This window comes from Magallana gigas, chromosome 5 (genome assembly GCF_963853765.1).
Source record: "Magallana gigas chromosome 5, xbMagGiga1.1, whole genome shotgun sequence".
NCBI lineage: Eukaryota > Metazoa > Mollusca > Bivalvia > Ostreida > Ostreidae > Magallana > Magallana gigas.
In genome coordinates, this window is record NC_088857.1 from 22654657 (window position 1) to 22671774 (window position 17118).

A 17118-nucleotide genomic window follows, 5' to 3' on the forward strand; every position below is an offset into this window, starting at 1 on the left:
GAGAGAGAGAGAGAGAGAGAGAGAGAGAGAGAGAGAGAGAGAGAGAATCTGAATTGAACATATTTTATTTATTAAATCAAATGGATTAGACACAAGTTCTAAATAACTTAGGTAGTCTCCTCCTTTTAAGAATTTGGGAGAGAACAAGTGAACAAGAGAGAGAGAGAGAGAGAGAGAGAGAGAGAGAGAGAGAGAGAGAAAGCAAAAATTTACTTACAACTTTTGGACTACTAATTTTGTGCATTGACATGAAGTCACAAACACACTTTTTGTACTTTCAAACTTAACAAAATGTGTTTATTGCAAATTTGAAGAGAACTTCTTTTTTTAACAAAAATACAATTCATTTCTTATCCTTCGAGTTCGAGACACTTGTTTATGTACCCCCTTTAATGTGTGCTGTTTATCTTTGGACGTAAAGAACAATAGTGTTTATTGATGTTCGTGTTCGATGTTGAACAGGTATTATAAGAATTCGTTACAGATATCTCTCGTTCAACATGTATTCTACGCGTTCTCTTGTTGAACATGGCGCATTTTTCACTAGAATTAAGATGGTTCTTTCTTTTTTTCTTTCTTTTTAATCATTTTGCGTCATAATATAAAGTAGGAAACGCCAGGTTCAAGGTTAATTCATGCCAAAAAAATCAGTGTGTTCGAACTCTCGTTCCATATTTTGAGAAAATAACTAACAAGTTTTACTCTTACCGTTGTTTAAAGAGGCAAAGTGTTTTTTTTACCCAGCAGGTGCTTTGTGAGCAGAGATTTTCAATAGCCTATTAACAAATAACTCTCAATAAGTTTACACCAATAATTGTTAGCAATGAATGATTCGTTTGAACGTCTATAGCGTTGCTCACCACTGCGTCATTTTATTTCAAGACTAAGCTCTTGTATCATTCAGTTAAAATCTTTTTTTTTATGTTGTATGTATAGTATGTTTGCCTATACTATAGAGCTATCAATAATATTCAAGTTGAGATCATATTGAGCCGTATTTTGAAAGAAAATTATTGAAATTTCCTTTCCGACAGAGCTGTTTTGTTTGTAAGTGAATAAGCTTTGTGGTTGGTGAATAAGTTATGAATTAAAAGATTTGCTCACACAGCATTCAACAAAACGCCTCATCGAACGGGCCACGAGAATCACAGCATCTCAAAGTCAACAGTTGTAGTGCTCATATGGGATGAATAGAAAAATAAAATGCATCGCCAAACTTGCCAACTGTCTTTAACTTCAACCAGTTTAACGTTCTGCTCAACGGTACACAAAACTGAAAACATTTTACACAATTATAGTTTTAACACTTTCGCTTGTATTTATTTATTTATAAGGACACCACAAAGAGAAATATAACACTGCTATTTCATCATGTACATATATTAAGTATTTATTCCTCTTTTTAAAGAAATTTTATGTGTTCATACTGCTACTGAAATAACAAAATCACGATCTAGCAAGTTATATGGATTAACTTTAAATGATTCCTTGAAATGATAAAACTGTCCTCAAACGTAGCATTCGTCATTGAGTGACAACGTTTATTAAAGCACCAAAATTAACGATAGTGTTTACATTGCTAAACGTTTGATGTCTTACTATATAATTTTAAAAAAACACCATGTTTGGGCTATTTTGTGATCGATCGAAACATTCAGCTTTGTCGAAAACACGGCGCGATTGGAATGAATACTATATGTATAAAACATGTATATAAGTCGCAGTATCACCCGTGCATATATAATTGATTTAATCTTCTTTTTTTACTTACGTATTGATTGTAAATAACGAGCCTTTTTTTTCAAATTTACTCGGCTGACATGTTTAATTTATGAGAGATTAAAAGGCAGATATAATTTATATAAATAACCCATAGGGGGAAGGGGGTGGTTCATGCGGGCTATTTACTCAGTAACCAGTTAACTCTACTAAATATACTAATGGTTATACAGTCAATAAAAAGCAAAAGGAAATCTACTGATTAAATACATTTTAGACTTAAAAATAGAATAGTACATACTTGAAGTAAGATTGAAAAAAAAATCAAATTGATATAGAATAAACTAAAATTATTTGTGTTGGTTCGTTCGCAATTCGTATACATGAAAATACTCTAAAAGAAAATTAACTCCTATACACGAGACCTTTAAATTGTCAAAGTGATCTCGCCTTGTCCTCACACTTGGTGCCTAGTTTTTATATCGGCAATGAACACAATGATTGCTCCTTTAGCTTTATCTTTAACGTGAGTACTGGCGCTAAAATGCATTGCGGACATTTAATGGTGAGGAAACTACATGTACATGCGTGCAGTGGAATAGCGTCCCCATGTGAACACTGTACAGGTCACTGTTTGTATCTTAGTATGCAGAGTAAGTGGTCCAGTGTTGGAGATTCTGAATATATGTTTTGAACTGCTCCAGCAATGGTGAGAGTATAATTGATTCTGGTAGAGTGTTCCAGTAGTAGATTATTCATGGAAAAAATAAAAGTTGGTAGACGTTAATTCGGCAGTGATATGGTACAAATTTCAGGCAGTGACTGTTCCTAGTTCCTCGTACTGTTGCTAGGGAAGGTTGGTATGATATTGGGTCTGCTTTGAGTGCTTTGAGTTGGTTGACTTCTTTGTACATAAGAGTTACGTCAGTTCAAATGCTTCTCTGTTCTATGGTGCTCCATTTGAGTTTTTGCATCATAGATGTTACCCTGTGTAGTTTTTCTGGTTTGTAAGGATTGTCACTGAGTTCAACTCCTAACTATCGATGGGGGTCTACTATTTCTCGTGGCGTCCCCTTCATGATGTATTTGAAGGCTTTCTTTCATGTTGATGGACCAAACTGCATGATAGCACACTTCATGAAGTTAAGTTTCATTGTCAGATGCCTCTGTAGCTGTTCATTGTTTGCCAAGGTCCGGGTCTATAGATGACTTAGTAATCTGCGAATATTCGAATAGTTGAAGTGATGTTGTCTCCTCCTCCCCAACTTGAACTGCTTCCAAAGTTCATTTCAAGTCTAAGGATTGCATCACTTTGCAAACGTTTAATTGTAAATTATTTGTATTGTTCTCCATTAGATTCACATTAAATCAAGTAAACTTTATAATATCCGACAATATTGTATAAAATTTATGTTGTTAATATTCGATATCCTTTACATATATCGATAGTTTCATACCAATTGCACTCTTGTTCTATATACACATGTACATATGTTAACACACATACGATACATTCATGAATACACAAGCTTTATTTATATAAGGAAGAATTAAACTAAGAAAAAGCATCATCTGTTGATTGACTGAATAGCACGAGTTGGTAAAGATATTTTTGTTTACATAATATTATTGTACTTTGAAAAAATTTAGATAATTGAGAATCAAAATTTGTTGTCATGTACAAATTTTGATTCTCAATAATTCAAATATTTGTAAAGGACAATATTTTAAAATTTGACATTATACAATTTTTCTATTTCTTCAAATAAATTACATGTATTCTTCGAGTTATTTATATTCAAATTCAAATCAAGAAGCGTGTGAACAGTTTCAAAAACCTTCTGCAATACTTAGGTCTATCTTATTCGTAATGGAAACAACTAAAACACAGCAGCAAAAAACGAAGCGTTGCTTTTATTTTTATATGCTCATAACAGTAATTTGGTCCGTCTGGAGCGTTTGGTCATTTTAAGATGTCTCAAACTTGATATGTACTTTCTCAGTAAAAAGCTATATAGCAAACTTAAAATAAATTCTCCAAACCATAACGAAAAAAGTGCATGTAGAGAAAAAGTTACAACAGAATTACTGACAGATAGTCAGAGTACAGTATCCCTCCCGGTTTCATCAATTGGCCGGACTAATAGGAAATATTTGATTGGTATACATTGTATTTTATTGCTATTGTTGGCTTCTGTAATCGAAATTGTGTTATGTGTGACCCTGCTTACAAGAAGAAAATTGCCGATATTGTGACACAGAACTTTTTTTCAATGAGTAAATAAATTTATCCAACATAGATATGGTACAAATAACGTTAAATCAGATCACAAATATTCCGTAATACAGATGCTGACTAATTATACTTTTGTTCTTTATTTTCTATGTCTCAAAATTTTATCAACTGAGGAATTTAATTGTCGGGTGTCGCTCCAGGTCACTAGTGTGTTCAAGTCCCTCTGTAGCTGTTCATTGTTGCCAAAGTACGGGTCTAGAGAAGACTTAGAAATCTGCGAATATTCGAATAGTTGAAGTGATTTTGTCTCCTCCTCCACAACTTGAACTTCTTCCAAATTTCATTTCAAGTCTAAGGATTGCATCACTTTGCAAACATTTAATTGTAAAGTATCTGTATTGTTCTCTATTAGATTCACATTAAATCAAGTAAACTTCATAATATCCGACAATATTGTATAAAATTTATGTTGTTAATATTCGATATCCTTTACATATATCGATAGTTTCATACCAATTGCACTCTTGTTCTATATACACATGTACATATGTTAACACACATACGATACATTCATGAATACACAAGCTTTATTTATATTAAGAAGAATTAAACTAAGAAAAAACATCAACTGTTGATTGACTGAATAGCACGGGTTGGTAAAGATATTTTTGTTTACATATTTTCCTTTGAAAAAATTCAAATATTTGTAAAGGACAATATCTTAAAATTTGACATTATACAATTTTTCTATTTCTTCAAATAAATTACATGTATTCTTCGAGTTATTTATATTCAAAGTCAAATCAAGAAGCGTATGAACAGTTTCAAAAACCTTCTGCAATACTTAGGTCTATCTTATTCGTAATGGAAACAACTAAAACACAGCAGCAAAAAACGAAGTGTTGCTTTTATTTTTATATGATTATAACAGTAATTTGGTCCGTCTGGAGCGTTTGGTCATTTTATTTTAAGATGTCTCAAACTTGATATGTACTTTCTCAGTAAAAAGCTATATAGCAAACTTAAAATAAATTCTCCAAACCATAACGAAAAAAGTGCATGTAGAGAAAAAGTTACAACAGAATTACTGACAGATAGTCAGAGTACAGTTCCCCTCCCGGTTTCATCAATTAGCCGGACTAATAGGAAATATTTGATTGGTATACATTGAATTTAATTGCTATTGTTGGCTTCTGTAATCGAAATTGTGTTATGTGTGACCCTGCTTACAAGAAGAAAATTGCCGATATTGTGACACAGAACTTTTTTTCAATGAGTAAATAAATTTATCCAACATAGTTATGGTACAAATAACGTTAAATCAGATCACAAATATTCCGTAATACAGATGCTGATTAATTACTTTTGTTCTTTATTTTCTATGTCTCAAAATTTTATCAACTGAGGAAGTGTCTGAAGCTGGTGACAAAATAAAAAAATTTAAGAAATAGAAAACAGAAAACCTGACTGTCGTCGAGGAGTGTGCAGACACAAAGACTAACAACTACTAACTGCTCGCTTCATTGTTTGACTTTTACGTGCAAAAATAAAAAAAAGACCTCTGTTCTGGAAATAGTACAGTCGAAAAGTAGGACAAAGACGAGAGTCGCCACTATTTCCTCAATATTTGCTTTACACTTGTGAACAGGTCTCTATATGGCTTGCTCTGATTATTAGCTATCTAGTTCAGACGTAGCATTACAACAGAGGGACAGATACGTTTTAATGAAAGATAAACGTTGGAGAAGATGGCCATTGCATTTATCTATCGGCTTCAAATGTTGACCTATGGATTACGATGTGTGGAGGGGGTTTGTTTATTACACCAAACTATTGGCCCTCAAGAAATAGAGAGGGGTTGTAAAATATTACTCTAAGATCGCGCAATAAATCCAAGAAGCAGGACATTTTGTAATACGCAAGGAAATGTCGGTTCATTTCTCCTGCAGAATTATAATGGTAGATTTTCTTGTCATTGCCATTCACAAACGAGGATACTAGTAGTATATTAAATTTATTAAAGTAATCAATAATGATGGCGATTTTCGTAGTCGTCATGGCAATCTCTGCAAGACTGGCTTCTTTATTCAGGTATCCAAGGAATTACATTCCTCCGATGGTTTTGATGCATTGCTATGCAACTAACAGATACAGGCATTCTTATATGTCACCTTATTTACATTTAGGAAAAACAACAACAACAACAAAAAAATAAATAGATAACATGCAAAATATTCAAAATACTTATTGCATTTGATTTGGCATTTTATAATATTATTAAATAGAAGAATGATTTCAAGGGTAAAAAATTAATTACTATAACTACTTGGATTGAAAAGCAAACGAAGATTTTTAAAATTTATATTGCTTTGCTTTGTGCACATTCAATTGCAATGGTGTTGTTAACTTGTGTTAGAATATATTTATGTTCATGCCAAAAGACAATGAAGGTGAAGAGTTTCAGGTAAAAAATAACCACGATTTATGGCCCTAATTCAGGTCACCAAAATACGTTTCTGGGTGAAAAACAACAATCACTACTTTTTTTGCTCATAAAACGCGTCTCTGGTGGCACACTTATCTAAACACAGCTTGAGAAATGTAACGTTTAACATATAAGATTAATGCAACAGTGTAACAATATAGGATAGAGCAAATAATGACAGAGAGATTTAACAAACGGTTATATTCAGACCCACTATCGCTTGCTTTTTAATAAATCCCCCACATTCCTACTTTGGGTTTGTTTAACCTCTTTATGTATCTTCTCAAAACTATAAGATTAATTGTATAAGAAACGCATGACAATGAAACTTTTGTTCTTTATAAGGTCGCGTCGTACTTGTTTGACATCACCTTTATAAAAGGTTCAAAAAGACCGTTTTATGACTGATTTCCTTTTAATTTGGCAAAGTTCAGGGATATTTTCAGGAATTCAAATAAGCAGTTATACAAGGGTAAAAATTCCGGCAATTCCCAACTGTCTGAAATTGGGTGTGTTGGTTAACATTGGACACTGAACGATGTCTTGACCCAATTATTCCAGTACGAGTTATTTGTCATGTTATTTTTCTTACTTTACCTACCAGTATATCTTACACTCTTTTCTTTAGTCTGAGTGAGATATATACATATGTTCTACGTAAAGTGCAATTTGCAAATGAGTTCTTGAGACGCAAAGATTGTTTAAATTGCAGTCTCAACCTTTCTTGGATATGTTTGCGTGTTGCTTATCCCAGATCTCGTAGTAATTGAGATCACAGCGAGACTTAACGGATACAGGAAAGAGTGTTTTGCGTTCTGTTGTGTTGGACTAAGTATCGTGGACACGACACCCTCTGTCTGTGTTGGAGGGGGGAGAAATATGGTCCATAATAAATGAACAATCGTGCTTTCAATGAACGGGTGCCCTCAGAAAATTTATCACTTGAAAACGTTCAAGTTGTCTCACAAACATTTCTAAACATAACTACATAGATTAGGGCTTAAGTGGCCACACGGAGGACAGGGGAATACTCTTATACCTTGCTGTGATATGGAGGGGTGAGAACCTAAATACACCATCCTGTAACTGGTAGTCCCAGGACAGGAATTTACATACGCTATATTGTCATTGCAAAAGGTGGCGTAGTTTGCATTGTCACTAAAGGACGTGTATCTGGGTTTCATACAAGAATGGCAATTTTTAAAAACATCAAACCAGGATTCATTCAATCTGCTAGGATGACAATCAAACCAAAATAACACTTCAGAGATGTGTACCCCCTCACCTCCTTATTCTTGCCTAAAGCACGTGCTTTCAACCTAAAGATGAACCTCCCCTTCCCATCATTCTTTCTCAGTTTCTCGCTCTCTTAAGGAATGACTAATTATCTGAAAATGAAACAAGTTTACGCGTTTCCATAGCAACATATACGACATTTTCTAAAGAAGCTGAGTTTATTAATTAATAAATACTTGGATTAAATCCTATTAGTATCTGTATTTGTTTGACATCAAATTAATTTCTGTCGTCTCGAGTTAATATTGATCCCCGGAGGATTCTGGCCACCATTATTGATGTTAAGACTTGGTTTACCTTCAGTTCTTAAATTCTTTGAGAGGACTCATATACGTAATAAAGTTGGATTGCTATGTTTAGAAGTTTGTTAAACTGGAGGTCTAGATTTTATTAAAATTCTGCCGTTTTATCAAAACGTGCCTACAGTTAAAGTCATTAGGCAAACAATGGTTTAAATCTGAAATACGTGGTGTAAGTTTACCGAAATTTCTGAAGATCTTTAAAGTTGGTCATTGCGTCTTACATGTACCACTAAAACATAGTTAAGTTTTGTGGGGTAGTTAATTGAAAAAGGGGAATAAAAGTTATGAAAGGGTTTATGTTTGTCAAATTTTCATACGAACTATTAACCGATATATTTTTCCTATAACTTTTTCACAATAGAGTCTTTGGGGTTACACCATTGGCACGATGAGGTTAAATAAACGTATACCCTTAAAGAAAAAAAAAAGTAGCGTGATCTCTAATATTATGTATATTTAAATACCGCATTAATGAAATGAACAGAGTGTAATTACAGACCAGATAAGTTTTCCGCTTGAGAAGGCCAAAGTCGGAGGCAAATATGAGGAACCATAATGAAGAAACAACAATCTTTTTGAACAGAGGGTGAATGACGAACAGAGAGAGAGAGAGAGAGAGAGAGAGAGAGAGAGAGAGAGAGAGAGAGAGAGAGAGAGAGAGAGAGAGAGAGAGAGAGATTTTATATCCTATCAAAAACTATTGATCTAAGGAAATGGTTTTAGTATCCTTGGTTACCGTAATGTCTATTATATATATTCTATAAGGTCTAGATTAACAGGATATCCCAATTGACTCCTGTTTGCTTATGAAACGCACAACTCTGTGGTAATAAATACGGATATCAATCAGACTCTTGCTCCTTTGAACCTTGGTAAGGAATAACAGTAAAAAAAGAACTCTCTTCCTTTTTGTCTTTTGTTCAAGACCGTATTCTTTACGATCTCACATTATATACAAGCAAGAATTTCCTGCATTTATTTTTACTTGATATCATTTAACAAAGAAATATTTGTAAAACTAGAATAAAAAAGTATTATTGTCGACATTAATTTTGGGCCTTTTATCTCGAATCTTTTTTTTTTTTTTTTTTTTATAGAATTATGTCTAAGATTGTTATTTCCTATTGTTAATTAGGAAAATAAAAAAAAAAAGAAATAAGAGAATCTCTGATATTACTACCTGTATCAAATAGCCATAACTGATACCCCATGGTATTGAAGAAAAATTTCAGGAAGTTCTTTCGTCTACAGATGAAGAGAGCATAAATCAATGTTGTTTAAGTCAACAAAAGCATATCAAAGTTGAATCACACGAAAGTAAATATTGATGAAATGAGTAGAACTTTCCTATTAAAGATTTGGGCTGTTGAATAATCTGTTCATATAGTTCTACAATCGTAGCTAATGGTTTTAGTGACACAGGGTGAGAGTAGTGCTAAATTTTCCTTTTCCGCGACGGAATAAAAAAAAACACTATTACAGCCGTCAAGGTGCTTGATTTACCGCGTATACGTTCTTTAAACTTTCTCGCAGAAATCATCAAGCATCTTAAAAGGATATTAAGATTTACATAATCAAAACAATCAACATCTTTTAAACATCTAACTAAGAGAGAGAGAGAGAGAGAGAGAGAGAGAGAGAGAGAGAGAGATGACATGACAACACCTCTTTACAATATTTACAGAATAAGAATGCAATATGACGACATGTCACGCGAGATCAGCAAATCATCTACTTAAGGTTGATGTTGTTACCACCTTGATTAATTCCGACATGTCCACCTTGGTGATTAGAATTTTACGTCTTGTGAAGAAAATAAACACGTTATGGTGGCAATTTATTGAAATTCAAATGAGGAAATCACTGTTTGATTCACATGTTTGGAACATAATTTTACAACCCATCAAATCTTAATCGATTTTTTAGCCAAATTAGTCCCTTCCAAGTTTGATCAAGATGCGTGCAAACAGTGTAAAATTGATTCCTTCTGACAACATTTCCTATGTATGCAATCACACGGGCGACACAAGCTCCAAGTTCGTAAACTACAAGAGCAGCAAATCTAAAAGCGCTAATGAGCTTGAAGGGGGTACGTTCACGCCCTATATTGTCATATCAACCAAACATGTATTGAAACAAATCGTAACCATATCGACAAGATTTGATTGAAACCCGAAAAGGGCACTATGAATGATTGCAAATCAAAAATGTCAATGACAGGAAATCACAAGTTAATAACGAATATGATTATGTTTCTAAATCAGTCCCAAATAAGAATAAAACAAGGATCTTTCTACCAAACTTTATCGAGGCAACTTAATTCTTAATCCACGATTTCATAAATTTAAAATGACAGAGTGCATACGCATTTTGTAAAAATTCTGGAGAACTTGAATAAAGTTCTTCATCGCAGAAATTTATGGTGAGCTGAACTACTTCGTTCTAATGAAACGACGGATTCTCTACATTTAGTCCTTCAGCCTTTATCAACAGTTCCATTGGCAAAGAAAGCGCATTCAAACGACCAATAATACGGTCGGCTCAAGTCTTTGTTAACGTACAAGCCGCATCAACGAGTTTGGAATATTTCACATTTCAAATTTTGTCAGAGAAATGAAACGTCGATGAATTATGAATAACTTGCCTGTATTCACGTTCATGTTTAAAACTCTGTCTAAAAGCGTAATGAATCCATTATGGGATATTAATAATACGTGTGTTTTATTTAGAAGTGCTTTAAACCAACGTTAAACCATCAATTTCACATTAGATGTAAGGGTTTACTTGGATATTGAATTAGGATAGATATGCAAGGTTGTTCCCATGCATATATACAGATTAAGATTTATCTGTAGATGGCGTGTCAATTCGGTATTTTACAACTGAATTTTATTATCGTATTCTTCCTTGAATTTTATCTAAATTGACTTGGTAAACACTTTGTAAGTCGCGATGGAAGGGAAAACTTGCATGTAGACGCGAAGACTCATGATTAGTGTGAAAGGACGCACAGACTTTTGCCAAATTGTTTTCGCTTGGTTATTCTATCCATAACACTTTTATTTTAGATTACTTATTCGTGATTATTACAAATAAAAACTTTTACACATATAATAGTTAATTAGGCTTTACAATAGTTAGTCTTAATCAGACTAACTGAATCCTTGCAAATGGATGCATTTTGGTTAAACTTTGAAATTCAACCAAGAATCAAATAAGCACAAGAAAAATACCGTAGTTAAATTGGGTTCCCAGTTCACAAGAATACCCAAATTGATACAGCACAATTATGCTGCAGATGTCTATTGGTGAGCAATTATAAAACCAATACTAACCAAAGATGATTGTAAATTAACATGCACATGGAACTGCAAACTGCACTGAAAATATGCACTTACGGTTTGCCGATGTTCTTGTATCTCTCCACCCCGGCTGCTACGTACTGCCCATCTTCTCTCAAGTCATCGAAATTGGTAATCTTGTGCTTCCCTAGAGGAGTGTAAACGTTCCTAATTGCACCGAAACGGGGGTTCAGAGACTTCGTGGCATCATCTAGAAACGTGTCAAAGTTTCTGTAGCGTTTGGGGTTGACTAGCAATGATTTACTTTGGTAATGCTCGTCGCCATTGATGTAGAAATGCGTTGTGAAACCTTTACCAGCACCTCTCATATAATGTGGAAGTTCTGGGTCTCTGTATGCATGGTTTTCCATCATATTTTCTGGCAGAATACCAGCCAACAGTATACACAAATATCAATGTAAACGTATTTTTTGTTCTCTTCCTGGACTGCTTTTTTACAGCGTTTTCACACACTTCCACGAAAAAAAACAATAATTTTTTTATTCCTCTGAACAATGAGTCCTAGTGCAAAGATGTTTCTTAATTCATTTAAAAGCCTCGGACAAGTGCGCGCTCTTTGGCGATGGTCCTCAACAAAGTTCCAAATGAAAATGTCAATAATTACACTCCGGTATACCGCTAGTTAGACCATTCTTGTAATAAAGCCTTGGATGTCGCGTATCTAAGCAAACCTATGATGTAAACAAGGTCCTTCTTGTTTGTCAATCAAATCCAGACTAAAACCACGGCATAGGTAAATCCCGCGATTCTAGTAGAATTCCCAGCATGGCCAAGAAACGCCAAAGATCGATTTTTTTTTTTAGCTTCTTGGAGAAAAAAAGTCCAAAATCGTGAATAAAAACTATCGGGTGGAATATGGTAAGAGTACACAGTAAATTCCGAGTATTTAAGCAATAATGACTCGTGTTTTGACAGCTTTGTCACCCAAACATGTTAAAAACAACCGTCAATAGGAATCACGCAGCCAAAGACAACAAAGAGATTTTTGTGTGGAATCTACTCTTCCATATAAAGACTTCCCTTCTCTTTTTACCTTGGTTAGCAATGAATGAATCGCATATAAAGTCAAGATAGGTATCCGACCGCTATATAAGGCATTTAAGCCAGGTTAGATTATACACCTATCCGTGTTTATTCATGTTTACATTTATTCCTTAATTTTAAGCATACAGGATCGAAAAGTTATCAGCAGATAAATACATAAAACGCTACTTGATATACGACCAGCCTGTTAAAATCAATCTGTTCAATGGCCGAGGTTTACATTTTTCTATAGGGTTTGTTGATACTTGAGCATTTCTTTTGACGTGCTGGGTACAAACGCGGGGTTGGAGCTCGATAAAGGCAACACTGGAAACAAAACCAGGATCACGTTGCGCTTCTTTGTGCAACAAGTCAAAGCAGTCGGCAAATCGCAGGATGGATACATTGTATATTGTATCGAACGTCGAAGAAGAAATAACCGGGTTCTTCGCGTCCGCCGATTTGCCAACATGCAAAGACGTGGTTAGTATTATCAGTCTGCGGACTGTTGTTGTAATTATTAGGACCGAGTTACTTACACAGATGCAGACCTAGCTATAAAGATTCATCAGGCGCTGCATATCTGTGGCATCAGCAATCGTCGCCTTGGAGTCAAAACATCCGCCACAGCCATTTAATGCTGCCGATGAGATCAGGCTGATATCGAGTCAAAGAACGTCTTTCTTGGTTCTTTTGGGTTATTAATTTTTTCCACCTCTCTCTTTAGTTCCTTTTCTCAAACCGATATGCGTTTGAAAGAAAGCGAGTCTTGAAACTCAATGGGTCGAAATATCGGTCAGAGTACTGAACTTCAACAAGCAATAAACCAATAGTTCTTTTTATTAAATTTTCGTGAGGTATTACCACCATCATCATAAATGATGCAATTCAGGCATACAAACAACATAGTTACAGTTTAAGAAACGTTACAATTAACTTTTGGGGTGATTTAATAATGGTTGCATATATTACTCGGTAGTCAAAATCTGTACAGAATTGAACATTGCTTTAAAGGATGTTTACCAGACACAAATAATGGATGGCATTATATACAATAGAAATTATATGTATATTTCTCTTCTCAATAAAAATGCATTGCATAAAGGTAAAGTGTATACTTTAAACGCTAATTCAAGATAATTATTTTATTGTCACGAAGATATTACATGTACATTAGAGTATATTAAATTCTGTTATATACATACATGTAGCAATATCCCAAAGAATGTCACTACGCTAGCGAAGGGAGACAATCTGCTTCTCTTTTAGATGAGCGGATCGCCACCCTTGCAGCCTTGGCTGGCAATATCAAGATACTTTGACAGATATAAGTCTGAAGAAGTAAAAACTCAAGTCTCAATGAGGACTCTAAACCTGGGCCTCTTATTAGCAAGAAGGTTCAGTGCTTAAAGCTATACACGCTATAATTTGCGTCAATTTTGAAAGACAGTGAAAACGCATGTGTTTGTCTACTTATAAAAGTTATCCTTAATCTGTAAATTACAAGGGTGAATTCCATCTCGTTACAAAGATATAGATTTTTAATTGTTTATTTTCCTGCCAGGAAAATATACCTTTTCATGAATATTGATGAAGGAAGAGCAAACCGACCTCATTGCGCATGTCCGCGGAGAACTAGGTGGTCGTTATTGTTTGCCTAATTAAATATCCAACTTGGTTTTTAATATGCTTAACAATTGTTAATTTGAAATACATATATGTATAATGAGTAAAATACGCTTGCCATTCACGATACCCTTACTTCTGCATTAACACTTATAGGATCTATAAATAGCACATAGGGGAAAACACAGGTCTACGTCATTTCTTTAAAGGAAGTATTCATATCTACTCACAGGCTTGTATTTTTTTCTTTTGTTTGTACTCGTATATCGGACAAATTTATGCTTTACTGAAAATATCCTTTCCTTTGTGAAACTATCACAATTATGAAGATGTTGACCCTTCACCAGTTTTGGTATGATAGGCTAAATTTAGCTGTCGATATCACGTGATAGATTGATATTCACGAGGAGGCATTACTTTCCTGGCAGGAAAATAAATATTTTTTATTGTTTAATATTTGATATATTTGTTACGTGATCGAATTGAGCATTATAATTAACAGAATAAAGGTAACTTTTATTAGTAATCAAACACATACATTTTCCCCTTTATTCAAAATTGACGCAAATTATAGCGTGTATAGCTTTAACAGTCTGATCATTACGACACAAGACTAAATCAATATGTATTAAAAGAAAAACAACAAAACGCAATTTCCTGCGAATTTTGAATTTAAAAAATGATGGTTAAAAAAGTACTAGTCATTATATTATTACATCTTCGTCATCAGGGAACACAGGTATCCCCCAGGTGAGTATACCGAAGATTTCACCAGGAATCTAACGTAGAATACCCTACAAAATGTGCATCGAGTTTTGACCATTTATGTAGTTATTTGTACGCTGGATGATAAAATTTCATCGACATCTTACGGTTTTTTTTTACCCTCACGAACCGAAGTCCCAGCGAAACGGGCATGTTTGACCAAAAAAAAACCCACAACAAAAAAAAAAACCAAAAAAAACACCCCCAAAACATGAGGCCCATGGCCTCATCGCTCATCTGAGGAACAATAGATCTGATTAAATCAGCTTAATGGCAGTCATAATAGTAACTATCTGAACAATGTAGTATAATACCTGTTGGTCCTGTATAAATAAAAATTCATTTTCTCCCTGGAAATTCCTATGTTTACAATCAAGTCCCTTTTATAACAGGATGATTTTATAGTCATATTACTTGCTGAGCATTGCAGTTCTCAAAAGCAATTCTTAAAAATTGTTTATATATGGGACATAATCCGACAATCTGAGGTTGCTATCTTTTCTAGACAAATCGTTTTTAGAAGATTTTAAAAGATTTTTCTTCAAATATTTCTATGCACCCCCCCCCCCCCAACGTTGTGACCCCATTCTTACCCAATGATGATGATTTGAACAAACTTGAATCTACACTACCTGAGGATGCTTCCACACAAGTTACAGCTTTCCTGGCTGATAAGTTTCTGAAGGGAATATTTTGATTTACTCTGTATACTTCTATGTAAAAATTCAACCAATGGTGGCTCCACCGTACCCCGCAGGTCATGATTTGAACAAATTTGAATCTTCCCTTCCTAAGGATGCTTCCACACAAGTTTCAGCTATTCTGTCAAATCGGTTTCTGGGAACAGTTTTAAAGTCCCCACTCTGGTCCCACCCTGTCCCGGGTCATGATTTTATGAAATTTGAATCTACCCTAACCCAGGATGCTTCCACACAAGTTTCAGCTTTTCGAACTCTGTTTGACCAGTTTCTGGGAAGATTTTTCTCTATTTATTTCGATGTGAAAATTCGACCCTCCCCCTAAATTTGGTAACATACTACCCCTGGAGATCACGATTTGCATAAACTCGAATCTACTCTAACCGATGATGCTTTCACACAAGTTTCAGCTTTTCTGGCCGATCGGTTTCAAGAAGAAAAATTATTTTTAAAATATTTTCTCAATATATTCCTTTGTAAAAATTCGACCCCATTATGCCCCACCCTACCCCCGGGGATCATGATTTGAACAAACTTGAATCTACACTACCTGAGAACGTTCCACGCAAGTTTCATCTTTTCTGGCCGAATGGTTTTTAAGAAGATTTTTGAAAATACATGAACCTACAATTTTTTAATGATTTTAATTATCTCCCCTTGAAAGAGGGTGTGCCCCTTCATTTATACAAATGCTTTGTGCCAAATTTGGTTGAAATTATCCAAGTATTTCTGGAGAAGAAGTTGAAAATGTTAAAAGTTTAATTACAGACAGACGGACGCAGGACAAAAAGTTATCAGAAAAGCTCACTTGAGCTTTCAGCTCAGGTGAGCTAAAAAGAAGAAAAAAAGAGCGCCCCCCCCCCCAAAAAAAAACCCCAAACCAAAATACCAAAGAATTAACAACAAAATCGTGTGAAAATATTCAATTCACGATATGCACTGTATATATACGTATAGTGCAGGCACCTTAAATAATAAATCCGCAAGGATGTCACAATCATCGCCAATGAAAGATAACACATACATACTAAAATAAGTATTTTTCATGTTACTCCTTGGTGCTCTAGATACACAAATGTTTACAATCTCCCACTTTGTTTCAAATAACGTAAATTAATGGTTCAATTTATCAACATCACTTCCTAAATACCCCTAGTGTTAGTTTCAAACAGAATGACAAATCACTTTCTTTAATCTGTCTTGACATGCACATATAATCAAAAATATCTAATCTCAGTGGCCTATGAAAACCCAAGGTTGGACTGGACGTTTTTAAAATGGTTTGGTACGTCTGTCAAGTAGGTGGTAACTAATATCAAGAAATACTTGTACTTTATTGTGCACATCATGTGTTATAAATCAGCTTAATAACAAAAGACTTATTTGCAAAATAATAACGAAGAATGGTCAGTCATTTTATTATATATAACCATAGAGAAGAGTAAAATAACTAACTGCTGCTTTTATTTGAGATAATTCTACAATATCTTAACTTTTGTTAAGGATGTTTTTCTTATATGTTTACACCTTTGTCGGTATGTTTACTAGAATTAAAAAGCAAACTGAGCCTCTTTCTGAATTTCCATGTAAACAGTTACTATAAATT

At 34.3% G+C, this 17118-nt stretch overlaps 1 protein-coding gene across 1 annotated transcript in view; it reads right to left on the reverse strand.

The window, feature by feature from the left end:
• The window catches only part of LOC105343388 (doublecortin domain-containing protein 2), a 54448-nt gene extending 41942 nt beyond the window's left edge, over positions 1-12506 (reverse strand). The window contains exon 1 of the mRNA XM_066083953.1: positions 11437-12506. Within this exon, the coding sequence (XP_065940025.1) occupies positions 11437-11753 (317 nt within the window). The 5' untranslated portion in view covers positions 11754-12506. The remainder of the gene's footprint in view (positions 1-11436) is intronic.
• Between the last annotated feature and the right edge of the window lie 4612 nt (positions 12507-17118).